Below are 12,319 nucleotides of genomic sequence, written 5' to 3'. Positions count from 1 at the left end.
ATCTCCACCCCATCCAAAGAGAAAGCAGCTACTCCCATAACTTTCCCCTCGTAGCCAGCAACTTCCTCGTCCTCCCCAACAAATCCAAGAGCTCTACCGCATTAGCTAAGCGGTAGGTGGCTCTGTCCCCCTTCAGTCACCACCACAGATGTCAAAACATCACAGGTTCGAGTCCTCTCATGAAAAAAAAACATCATGTAATTACCTGGTCAGCTACTTATGGCCCAGGATAACACCATGTATCATCAAATCATCAGCAATAGCTCTGGACTTGATCAACCCAGTTGAGCTAGATGACTGAGAAAGAAAATAGCAGGGCCCCCCAGACTTTGTTTCTGGGTGAGCCATCGTGCAATGAAGTGGGTTTGATCACTTTGGGGGGGGATGGGATTGCCTGTTTGCTTGGTTGGCGCCTGTGGGATGATGAGTTCTTCTTTTTGATCTTCCAGGCAGACTCTCAAATATCTATTAAATACATGTTGGCCAGCTAGGTCGGGAGATGCTGATGAGTCTACCTTGGACTTAATCAGTCTAGAGGAAATTAGAATTGGGTGGTCTAGACTTAGTGGGGTTGGTGCAATGGAGCTGGATCACCTACCCTCAATCTTGTAGACAAATTAGCAATTGGTCTCTTGTCATAGACAATACTGCAGCTGGCAGGTTGCCTGGCAACTCTCATAAAGATGTGGAATGATGAGTTCTTTTTTCTCTTGCGTTGTGTAAACTGCTCGCCTCAACTCCATCCATCGTCAAACTGACCTCTCACTGATGATAGGCAACTATTCTTGTATCCATGCTGTGGCAACGAGCTTGCGCGTAATCGAGGCGAGTACCCGACCCCAACACAAAGTTCAACAAGTACGGCAATGCCGGCTGGGAGGGTTGCTTTGTGCTTGTGTCAAAGCTGGTGTCAAAGTTGGACTTGTGAGCCGTTCCTCTCTACGTGGGGTTATGGGACTTGACAGCTAGGAATGAATCATATGCCTCTCCACCCCGAGAGAATATCGATCAAAGGATGAATACCCCCTAGGTCTGACCGGGCTTTTGAAAACTGCCTTGGAAGGTTTAACATTGAGCAGGTTGTCTATTGTCTCGCAGGTGTCTCGGGTGACGAAGACACGAAAGATAAACGGAAGCAAGTGGAATCAAGCTGTCTTGGGCCCCTTCTTTCTCGGTTCCGACTTGAAGGGACGGTTTGATGAGGCAGGCGAAACGTGCCTTCTGTTCCCGTTGGCCGGTTTGACGAGACATGTCCCTGGGTTCGAGGTTGTTTCACGCGGTTGCTGGACTTTGGCGGGAACTAGGGGCAGAGGATGGATAGCCTATGGCTAGTAGATCCTATCAGTAAGGGCAGATAAGGAAAATAATCGTGACAAGCAGCTAATGGAGCTGCGGTGTGGAGGAACGGTAACTTGTATCCCGTGATTGGAAAGGGTAACTAAAAGTAAATGGAGAGGACGATGGGTCGGAGACCGATGTGTACCCAAGCTGGCAAATCTATTCATTAGCGGTTGAATTTGAAAGTCTGAAAATGAGTGCCGACGGAAGTCTTAAATCAACGAGCATAAGAGCCGGATTACGGAAGAAACAAAAGTGGCCAGTCATATATGCCCATTCATACATTCTATACATATCAAAGTTAACCAGTAAGCACGCAAAACACGCCCATGGATAAACACATCTATACTTGCCCCGTTTCATCATGCTAAACTCCGACACAACCATCCTTTTGAAAACGCAAAATAAAGAAGAGTTTGTAATCACAACACCAACCGCCCTGGCTCATTCTCCAACACCAGCTTCACTCTCTCCAAGAAGATCTTTGCTCTCTTCTCCTCGTCTCTGGGGACCTGCAGGCTGAAAACGTTGGGTCCAACAGCCGACAAACCGGGGGACAGCTTAGAGGCGGTGGCCTTGGGTTTGGGTGAAGGGCTGGCAGCCAGAATGTCAAAGATGTCCTTCTTCTTCGCAGGCGCAGCAGTAGGCCTGGGAAGGACAGCTCCCTTAGGAGTAAGGGAGCCTACCTGGGGAACGTAGGCACCCCTGGACACCTTGGCTCCGCTGTGGGCCTTGTCTAGACCAAGGACCTGGTTGAAGAGCTCATCAGCTGTGGGTTGGTACCCCTTGGGCACCGGAAGTTCGTCGTTGGCCAAGTCGGTGGCGCGGGCGATGAACGTAGAGATAGGGAGGAAGATGCCGAGGGAGTCGTTAATCTTCTTCTGGGCCTGGAGAACCGCTGACAAGGAGACGGGGAGAGTAACAGTGGCTTTGACGGGCGCCGGAGGAGGGGCAGGAGCGGCTTCCTTGGCGGACTTTCCAACAGGAGCAGGCTTCGCAGCAGCGACCTTGATGTTGCTCAAATCCAGGTGGGATTGCTTCTCGAATCGGGACTCAATCTTGGCAGGAATGTCGGCCTTGATTTTGCCGAGATAAGCCAGAACATCACCCTTGAGCAGACGTCCGTTGGGTCCGGTGGGGGTGATCTTCTTGGCTTCGGATTTGTCGAGGCCATTAACCTTCAAGAGGTGTTCGACAGATGGGTATAGGGGATAGGTCCTGTGGGTTGTCTTGTGTCCGGGCTTAACGGCGGCTTTGGGGGTGGAGTCGGACTTGGGTGGCTCGGCGGGTTCGGAGGGGTTTGGGGGAGCCGGAGTATAGGTGTCCGGAGCTTCCGCAGCCTTGGTAGGTTGAGCGGAGACCTCGTCAGCGGGAATCTCGAGGGCGCTAATGTCATCACCCTCTTCGGCGACGACTGCTATCCGTGTGCCAACTTGTACACTCTTGCTTCCGTCGCCGTGCATGATCTTCATCATGATGCCGTCCTCCTGGGCCTCCACATCCATGGTCGCCTTGTCGGTTTCGATCTCGAGGAGCACATCGCCGGCCTGGAACTTTTCGCCCTCCTTAATCTTCCAGCTCGCAATGTTGCCTTCGGTCATGGTAGGGGAGAGGGCGGGCATGGTGAAGTTTTGAGCCGCAAGGGCGGCGGCCGATGTTCGGAAACCTATATGAGGGCATATTAGTGACGCGGGCTTTTGCTGTGCTCGAGCTCAACAGAACAGACTTTTAACTGTGACATCCTGCTGCAGTCTTCTGGTGGCCAGGCGCGCAGACACGCGGCAAGCAGCCGCAAAGGATGCCATGATGATGACGACGATGCTGGTGGACTCCGACGAGGTTGCGAACGTGGGGACCTTTCAAAGGGTCTCGAAGGGAGCTGGGATTATGTATCCAAAGTGCCAGCTTCAAGAACGGTTGGGGAGCCACCAAAAAAGCTTGGGCCACCTGCGACTAAACATTTTTGATGGATCCAGTCGAGAGCTTCAAGGGCCAGGGTCCAAAGAATGCGACTGAGAAACCCACTTCCTCCCACGCTGTCGACCCCCATGTTCCTTGTTTGTCACCTCAGCTCGGGAGAAGCCGTCCGCATCTAATCGTAATCTAATCTCTTTTATCGCAACTGACGCCAAGCTGCACCTGTCGCCGAAACATTGCGCCGGCACCGACATTTTTTGGCTGGTGCCGTAAAGTGACAAGGCCTCTACATCATCGTGTAAGTGGCCAGCCAATTGCACCGCCTTTACTCAAGGTATGGTATAGCTTCTAGATTTCAGGAAACTAATACAAATAATATCCGAACTAATATCTCCTCAGATGGCCTCCTTCTCCCGAGGCCTGCCGGCTCAATGGCACTTCTTCACCCTCCGCCAAACCCAACTCTCATCCTGCAAATGCACACCACCACCCCTCCAAACCCGCTTCTTCACCACCTCCCTCCGCCTCCTGAAGAAAGCCCCTAAACCAAAAGTCCCTACACCACCAGCCCCCAGACCCTCCCTCCTAGTAAAACCAACCCAATCAGTCCCCAAACCCTCCATCTCCCCCCTCCTCGCCTCAACCCGCGCCCCTGCCTCCTCCTACGCCAACATCATCGCCCAAAAACCCCGGACCCTCCTCTACGAATCCCCCTCCCACCTCTGGTTCCGCACCGGCTGCTTCGCCTCAGGCATGTTCTGCATCTCCTACTCCGTCTACCACTACTGGACCATCCAGCTCCACCCCCCCGAAGGCCTGGCATGGTGGATCCCCCACGCCTACGGCGTCATCTGCCTCGCCATGGCCGCCATGGCAACCTACTTCATCATGGGCACCGGCCGCATCATCAAGACCATCACCGCCGTCTCCTCCTCCTCCTCCTCCCTCGTCAAAGCAGCCGCCAAACCCTCCGGCCAGGGTCCCCTGTACATCGAAGTAACCACCCAGAGGATGTTCCCCTTTCTGAAGCCAAAGAAGAAGCTCTACATGCCTCACGAGATTGAGCTGCCCTTCAGGATGAGCAGCATGTTTGAGTACAACAAGCGGATCGGCGTTGCGGTCGAGGAGCCGTTGAGCGTGGCTGAGCAGGTCAGGAGGCAGAGGGCCGCGATCGAGGCGGCCAAGAAGGAGAGGGAGTACACCATGAACCATCTACTCACCGCTCCGTTTAGGGACGCCAAGAAGGCTTTCAAGGGGGTGTGGCCGGGCATTGTGAGGTCGTTCAGCAGGGAGGGCTTCACCAAGATCGTGGTTGGTGGGGTGACGTACAAGTTGGACACGACGGGTGGGTGGGCGTTGGATGACGGGAGGGCGATGGATAGGTTGTTGCCTATTAGGCCGAATTCCGTGAATCCATAAGCTGGTGTGTGAGGTGGGGAGATAGAAAATTGTATCAACAGACTTGTACATATGGTTGATCTTTGCATGATGGCCTGGGTCAACTGAAAATGCAAATCACCAGGTTCAAGAAGCATGGAAATCAACTCGTCAAAGCTCTGAACAAAATCTCATAACCTCCATAATCACCTCGATGTCTTGCAGAACACACATCTCTTCAACTTTGTATCCATCCATATCGCTCACCTAACCTCCCCGAAAAGTTGTCATCTCAAAGACACAACCAGCCAATCATACCACCCCGTTTCACACCTTTTTCTCCCGCCCCACATTTTCTCGTTCCTCGTGCATCTGATTCATACCACACCACCTTTCACTCATCCCAACCTCAACCCCCAAACATATCATTTCTCTTACAAAACAGCCAAAATATGAGAGAACTAACCCTCATCCTAGCCTCCACCCCCAAAATGGGCATCGGCCTCTCCGGCACCCTCCCCTGGCCCTCCCTCAAGAAAGAAATGGCCTACTTTGCCCGCGTCACCAAACGCTCCCCTTCCCCCAATGTTCAGAACGTCGTCATCATGGGACGCAAGACATGGGACTCCATCCCGGCAAAGTTCCGCCCTCTGCCAGACAGGTTAAATATTGTTGTCAGTCGTTCCATCGGGGGGGTTGAAAAACGGGAAGACAAATCACTCTGGGCTGGATCTCTGGAAAAGGCGCTGCAGTGGGTTGGGGAGGACGGGAAGGGGAAAGCGGGGAGGGTGTTTGTTATCGGTGGGGCGGAGATCTATAAAGCTGCGCTCGGGTTGAGAGAGACGAGGCGGGTTTTGTTGACGAGGGTGGAGAGGGAGTGGGAGTGTGATGCTGTTTTCCCGTTGGAACTCAAGGAGGGAGGGGAATGGCAGAGGGTGGAACAGCAAAAAATGGATGAGTGGGTTGGGGAGGAGGTGCCCAGGGGACGACAGGTGGAAAAGGAGGGGACAGACGACGAGACGGGGTATGAGTTTGAGATGTGGGAGAGGGTTGATTAGGTTCACGGCACGGAACGTATAACGATGGCGGTTTTTGTACTGTGTTGGTCGGGATATAATACATTCCATATATCGTACACTCCCCCCGCCTTCTTCCCCTCAAGAACCGAACCTCGACCCCTTCACACCTTCCTTCACAGCCGGCTCACTACTGCTCAACCCCTCCGCATCCATCAGCCCCTTCACCTGCGAAGTCGGCACGTCCACCCCCCTCAACTCGGCCTTCACACCCCCCCACTCATCAAACACCCTCTTCCCCTTCATCACCAAATCCTCCTCCCCCTTATGCGCCAAATCCGCCATCCCCCTCCTCATATACCCCACCGCCGCCGCCAACCTCCTCACGTCCACATTTTCGTCAGCCTTGTACAAATTCCTCCAAACCGCCCCGGCCAAAACAGCATCGCTATCCTTGGCCAAGGCCTCATCATACGCCAGCACCAACCCCCTCCACTGCACAAACAAATCCTTCAGATACTTCTGCCTAATCACCCTCGACGTGAGATTATGCACCAGATCCATCTTTGCCTCCGCCTCATAAAAGAAATGGTTAACAAGCCCGTCCTGAAAGGTCGTTTGTTGGATCTTGGGCATGTCGCGGAAGCGGACGACGAGGAGGTACATGTGTAGCATGGTGACCTGGGACCATGTACTGAATGTTGGTAGTAGTCCCATTTCTGTCCATCACATTAGCATGTAGTTTGGTTGGTGGGATAGAAGGGGGGAAACAAAACCCTCATGCCAGACACCCCCCTTGGCAGAACCTCCCTCCCCACCACCGCCCCCGCTCCTCCCAATCTCCTCCCCGTCGGGAGTGTGCTTCAGCTTGGACGCCTTCCTGTCTTCGGGGTCGATGGTGTACTCTGCCTGGGCGGCGCAGGCTTTGTGGAGCTGCTCGGTGGCTTGGTAGATCATGTAGGACCTGCCTGTGGTCTGGGCTATGCCGGTTTTTTTGAGGATCTCGGCGAGGGAGATTTGGGGTTTGGGGGTGGTGTGGAGGGGTCTTTTGGTGATGCTGCTACATGGTGATGCTGGGGAGGGGACTGCTGCGCGGGCGCATTGTGAAGAGAGAATTCTGCTTGTTTGGGTGGATATTGGGTGTATTTGACCTAGTATCGAGATTGGTCGCCTTGACAGGCTGGCGCGACAGCAACTTGGGGTCGCCATTATTGTGTTTCTGGGGGTTTGTTGCGGAGGGAGGGATATGGGAGCTTCCAAGCTCAACGTCATGGAGCTCAAAGGAGCTTTGATTCAAAAAAAGTTGTCTTGGCGTTGGAGGGAGCTTTTGTTGATAAGGGTTAGGGTCGACAATGTAGGGATATCCAGGGGAATAGTTTCAACCAGGGGGGCAAAAAGAGAAGTTTGCGGGATTTATGAGTCCTGCCGGAATGGTTCTGATTTCGTCCAGGCTCGAACTGGAGACCTTCAGTGTGTTAGACTGACGTGATAACCAACTACACCACGAAACCATCGGTTGCTGTTGGGGTTGAGTGGCGGAAAAGTCATACATGATGCAGTGGCTTGAAGCTTGGACAATGTGAGGGTGAGATATTTGTCTGAGATATTTGTCTCGAACAAAAGAAGAGGACGTCTCACACTTGAATTCATTTGTGTAATTGTTACAGTTTTGTATTATGCAGTTAGTCCAGCTGGGAGAATACCAGCGAGGCATTGGTTCCTCCGAAGCCGAAGCTGTTTGACACGGCCACCTTGACCTTCTTCTGCTGCGCTTCGTGGGGCACAAAGTTGAACTGTGGTCCAACATCTGGTCTCTTCAGGTTCAGTGTGGGCGGGACGACGTTCTGAAGTTGTCAGTTTGTACGTAGGATAGGTGTCTGGACGGGGAGAACTTACGTCTCGAATGGCAAGAATGGAAAAGACAGCTTCGATCGAGCCAGCCGCTCCAAGCAAATGTCCAATCGCCCCCTTGGTGCTGCTCACAGTAACTTGACTCTCGTTCTCCATACCTTGCTCACCCATCATCAAGGACCGGATGGCGGCAGCCTCGGCGACATCGCCAGTTGGTGTTCCGGTGGCGTGAGCATTGATGTAGTCCACCTCCTCTGGCTTCAGTCCAGCATTTTTCAGAGCCCTCTTCATAGCTGCCAGAGCTCCTGATCCGTCTCCCCTCGGCGCTGTCACATGGTGAGCATCTCCGCTGCATCCATATCCCCTAATCTCAGCCAGAACGTTGGCCCCTCTGGCTTTGGCATGCTCGAGTTCTTCAAGCACAAGAACAGCTGCCCCCTCACCCACCACGAAGCCGTCACGCTCCACATCAAACGGCCGAGAACTTGCTCTAGGATTGTCGTTAAATGCCCGAGACAGTGATTTCGACCTCCCGAAGCCGGCAAAGGTCAGTGGGTGGATACATGATTCGGCACCACCAGCAACCATGACATCAGCGTCACCAAAGGCGATGAATCTGGATGCATCTCCAATGGAATGTGCGCCCGTGGTGCATGCTGTGGTGGCTGCATGATTTGGTCCGCGAAATCCATACTGCATGGCGATATGACCGGCTGCTAGATTGATCAAAATCTTGGGGACGAACCATGGCAACACCTTTTTGTAGCCCTACAAATTACATTCAGCTGTTGTTCTATCCATGGGGATGGGAAAGCTACATACATCTCTCTCAAAGTCAACACTCGTCTCATACATATCGTGCAGGTTTCCTATCCCACTTCCCAGACAAACACCAGTGGCATCAAGCTCTTCCTGTCTTGTTGGCTTCCACCCCGCGTCTTTGAGGGCCATGTCTGTCGCAGCAACAGCATACTGCGCAAAAGTCGACATTCGCCTCTGCTCCGAAGCCTTGAAGTAATCATCTGCCCGCCATAGTTCATCTGTCTTGAACCTGCTGTGGCTTCCGTCAGCAGGCGGCACTGGGACAATGCCGGCCACTGTGCTTGGAAGCCCGTTCCATTTTAGGTCTTGAAGGGAACGGTGGGCGAGACTGACGAGTCCCGACTCGGAAGCCAGCAAACGCCGCCAGGTTGACTGGATACCGGCGCCGAGAGGGGTGATGGCACCCAGGCCTGTTATTACAACACGGCGCATGATCGGTCCATCTCTGTCTCCCGTAGAAAAGTGTGTGATCAACAAATGATTGATCAAATGCAGAAACAATTCATGGGACGTCGGCGCCCAGGAAAGCTAGACTGGATTAAGGTTAGTGCTATCGGGTAGCTTAAGCGGCTCAGCTTCAGGGGCCCCTGTCCGAAGCTGTTGCGACGGGGGAATTGTGGGGACAAAGGCCGTTCGGGGCGACACCTGGCCGGAAAGCGCCTTGAATAAACTACACCTTGGCTCTTATATATCATCAAAATACTGCTGTTTTCAATTGTTTTTTGAAGCTTGGAGCGAAGCGTTTATTTACTTTCTCTCGATTGATCTGGCATATATACTGAGCTACACGAACCCGGGGAACGTTTCACCTTACGCCAACGCCGAGTACACGCCTCCTTCCTGAATTCGATTCATTCGGACTCTGTTGACAATATCTGTCTGCTCTTTCTTTCATTGAACCTCACAGCCTTGCAATTTATGACTTTAGAAATGATGAGCTTATGAAAAGATCTGACCAGACGAAAACACTCATCTCACTCAACTGACCGGTCATGACCTAATTTGTACCCGTCTTGTCGCCCTGCCCCTCCACCGGGACGAGAGCTCACCATGGCCGATCAATCTTCTTCAAAACCATCCGCCGCTGTCCCTGAACAACGTCTCCTCGCAGACGAACCAGATTCGGACCATGATATCACCCCCAAAGCAACACCGGGTCCTTCCCAGAGCCGTGAACCCCCAGAAGCATCCTCTCCCCGGAGCCCGGTAGCTCGCCTCAAGGAATCCCTCAACAAAGCTCGCCCCGCGCTCTTCGGCGACCACCTCACAAACCCCTTCGAGTACGATGATGATGACAATACCTCGGAGAACGAGCTGTTGCTAGACCCCAACCTGCCCGCCAATTACGAAGACCGTCACCGGCCTTTGCCCCGGCACCCACCATCATCTGTCCGCTCTCACAAACGCCCTTCCCACGATGACGGGGACGCAGCCGACGCCTTGGAGCTCGACTCACTCAACTCTCAAGACCCACTAGAGACGTCCGACCACGAAGAAGAAGTCGAGAACTCGCCCTACCCCGAGGTCCGCGCTGCTGTCTCACCATACGATGACCCAACGCTACCATGCAACACCATCCGTGCCTGGACCATTGGCCTCTCGCTCATCTTTCTCGGCGCAAGCATGAACACCCTCTTTTCTCTTCGCTCACCATCCATCTCGTTGGGTGCCCTCATCGCCCAGGTCATTGCGTGGCCGCTGGGTCACGGCTGGGCAAGATTTGTCCCGGACTATCATGTCAAGATCCCGTTTGTCAAGCAGAAACTCCGTCTCAACCCCGGCGGGTTCAACATCAAAGAACACGCCATCATTGTCGTCATGGCGAGTGTTTCTTTTGGTGTTGCCTACGCTACTGATATTATTCTCGCTCAAAAGGTGTTTTACAAGCAGGATTTTGGGCTGATGTGGCAGCTCCTCTTGACCATCTCAACCCAAAGCCTGGGGTATGGGATCGCGGGAATGATGAGACGGTTTTTGGTCTATCCAGCCGGCATGATCTGGCCTGGGAACTTGGTTAGTGTTACGCTTATGAATGCCATGTACGAGGAAGAGGAAACGAAAGGGGGAGAGGGAGATGGGACGGTGCATGGCGGGAAAGGGGTGGGTGTAGGGGGGAGTATGCCTAGGTATAGGTGGTTTTCGGTCGTGACGGCGGTGGCATGCGTGTATTATTTTGTGCCAGGGTTTTTGGCGCAGTTTCTGAGCAGCTTTGCGTTTGTTACTTGGACGGCGCCCGAGAATGCGGTGGTGAATCAGTTGTTTGGGTACAGTACTGGGCTGAGTCTGTTGCCCATTACGTTTGACTGGACGCAGATTAGTGGGTTTGTCGGGAGTCCTTTGATTCCGCCTTGGTAGGTCTTGTTCTGTGTCGGTGTGGAAAAAAAGGGGGTTGCTGACGAGAAATGGGGACAGGCACGCGATAGCAAACACCATGATCGGTGTGCTGACGTTCTTTGTGTTCCTGGCAGCGACGCTGCACTATAGCGGGGCGTGGTACTCGTGGTACTTGCCAATGAGCGACTCGAATACGTATGACAACACGGGGAAGCAGTATGATGTTTCGAGGGTGCTGTCGCCAGACTATAGGTTGGACGAGGAGGCGTATAAGAATTATTCGCCTCTGTTTTTGAGCACCACGTTTGCGCTGTCGTATGGGTTGTCGTTTGCGGCGATCACGAGCTTGATTGTATATACGTATTTGCACCATGGGAAGACGATTTGGAGGCAGTATAAGAGCAGTACGACGGAGAAGGCGGATATTCATATGAAGCTGATGAGGAGGTATAAGGAGGCGCCGACGTGGTGGTATATGAGTCTGTTTGGGCTGGTATGTTTACCTTTGTGTGCTTTGAGTATGTGGAAAGTGCTGACTTGCTGGAAAACAGATGCTTGGACTCGGCTTCTTGACCGTGTTGGCATGGCCGACGAACATGACTTGGTGGGCGTTCTTGTTGGCGGTCTTCATCTCCTTCGTCTTCTCGTTACCAATCGGTATCATCCAGGCTGTGACAAACAACCAGATTGGCCTGAATGTTCTGACGGAGTTTGTCTATGGGTATATCCAGCCTGGACGGCCATTGGGTCTCATGATGTAGGTTTTTATTTTATTTCCTGTCGTGCTCCTAAAAACCGGACACTAATATGCTACACAGCTTCAAAACCTTTGGCTACATCACCATGTCCCAAGCCCTCACCTTCGTCTCCGACCTCAAATTCGGCCACTACATGAAGATCCCACCCCGCACCATGTTCATGGCCCAAGTCGTAGCCACCACCTTCTCCTGCTTCGTCCAAGTCTTCACCCTCAACTACGCCCTCAACTACATACCCGGTGTCTGCACCCCCACCCAACCAGAACACTTCAGCTGTCCCGGAGGAAAAGTCTTCTTCTCCGCCTCGGTCATCTGGGGTCTCATCGGCCCAGCCAGGATCTTCTCCCCCGGACAAATCTACTCCTCCCTCTTCCTCTTCTTCATCCTCGGCGCCGTCACACCAGTAGTGATTTATCTCCTCGCCCGACGACGCCCAAAGTCATGGTTACGCTTCCTCATGGCACCACTTATCTTTGGAGGAGCGGGCTCGATCCCACCGGCTACGCCATTGAACTATCTAAGCTGGGGGATTGTAGGGTTTGTGTTCCAGTATTGGATCAAGAAGAAGCATTTTGGTTGGTGGTCGAGGTTGAATTTCTTGACGTCTAGTGGGTTGGACTTGGGGCTGGCGCTGGCAACGCTGGTGATCTTCTTTGTGTTTACGCTGAATGAGATTGATCCGCCGAAGTGGTGGGGGAACGAGGTTGTCACGGGCACGGTGGATTATAAGGGGACGGCGGTGCAGATGAGGGTTGGGGCGGGAGAGAGTTTTGGGCCTACGACGTGGTAGTAGTATAGTAGTGGGATACCTACACTTTGGAAGCTATTCACATCCATGGCGTATAGACGAAGAGCTAAAGTCACCTCACGAGGTGTGAGTAGAGCAGGCCATCGTCGATGTGATCG

The 12,319-nt window shown here is 53.1% G+C and overlaps 6 protein-coding genes across 6 annotated transcripts, besides 1 other annotated feature; 3 read left to right on the top strand and 3 right to left on the bottom strand.

The window, feature by feature from the left end:
* Window positions 1–1,760: 1,760 nt before the first annotated feature.
* Window positions 1,761–3,143, bottom strand: PODANS_7_9520 (uncharacterized protein; the record flags this gene model as incomplete). The annotated part of the gene is made up of 2 exons (XM_001908286.1): window positions 1,761–3,004; window positions 3,065–3,143. The coding sequence occupies 2 exons, from the start codon at window positions 3,141–3,143 to the stop codon at window positions 1,761–1,763; spliced, it is 1,323 nt and encodes a 440-aa protein (XP_001908321.1).
* A 511-nt stretch (window positions 3,144–3,654) lies between these two features.
* Window positions 3,655–4,674, top strand: PODANS_7_9510 (uncharacterized protein; the record flags this gene model as incomplete). The annotated part of the gene is made up of 1 exon (XM_001908285.1): window positions 3,655–4,674. One exon carries the CDS (start codon window positions 3,655–3,657, stop codon window positions 4,672–4,674), a length of 1,020 nt encoding a protein of 339 aa, XP_001908320.1.
* A 410-nt stretch (window positions 4,675–5,084) lies between these two features.
* Window positions 5,085–5,690, top strand: PODANS_7_9500 (uncharacterized protein; the record flags this gene model as incomplete). The annotated part of the gene is made up of 1 exon (XM_001908284.1): window positions 5,085–5,690. One exon carries the CDS (start codon window positions 5,085–5,087, stop codon window positions 5,688–5,690), a length of 606 nt encoding a protein of 201 aa, XP_001908319.1.
* Window positions 5,691–5,789: 99 nt separating this feature from the next.
* PODANS_7_9490 (uncharacterized protein) lies at window positions 5,790–6,605 on the bottom strand (the record flags this gene model as incomplete). Its single annotated transcript, XM_001908283.1, has 2 exons — window positions 5,790–6,367; window positions 6,440–6,605. 2 exons carry the CDS (start codon window positions 6,603–6,605, stop codon window positions 5,790–5,792), a joined length of 744 nt encoding a protein of 247 aa, XP_001908318.1.
* Window positions 6,606–7,085: 480 nt separating this feature from the next.
* Window positions 7,086–7,159, bottom strand: a tRNA (tRNA-Val).
* A 171-nt stretch (window positions 7,160–7,330) lies between these two features.
* PODANS_7_9480 (uncharacterized protein) lies at window positions 7,331–8,753 on the bottom strand (the record flags this gene model as incomplete). The annotated part of the gene is made up of 3 exons (XM_001908282.1): window positions 7,331–7,492; window positions 7,545–8,267; window positions 8,322–8,753. 3 exons carry the CDS (start codon window positions 8,751–8,753, stop codon window positions 7,331–7,333), a joined length of 1,317 nt encoding a protein of 438 aa, XP_001908317.1.
* A 618-nt stretch (window positions 8,754–9,371) lies between these two features.
* PODANS_7_9470 (uncharacterized protein) lies at window positions 9,372–12,203 on the top strand (the record flags this gene model as incomplete). The annotated part of the gene is made up of 3 exons (XM_001908281.1): window positions 9,372–10,672; window positions 10,734–11,402; window positions 11,474–12,203. The coding sequence occupies 3 exons, from the start codon at window positions 9,372–9,374 to the stop codon at window positions 12,201–12,203; spliced, it is 2,700 nt and encodes an 899-aa protein (XP_001908316.1).
* Between the last annotated feature and the right edge of the window lie 116 nt (window positions 12,204–12,319).

Source organism: Podospora anserina, chromosome 7 (genome assembly GCF_000226545.1).
Source record: "Podospora anserina S mat+ genomic DNA chromosome 7, supercontig 1".
Taxonomy (NCBI): domain Eukaryota; kingdom Fungi; phylum Ascomycota; class Sordariomycetes; order Sordariales; family Podosporaceae; genus Podospora; species Podospora anserina.
The sequence above is the reverse complement of the archived record's forward strand: the minus strand, read 5'-3'. Positions and strand labels throughout refer to the sequence as shown.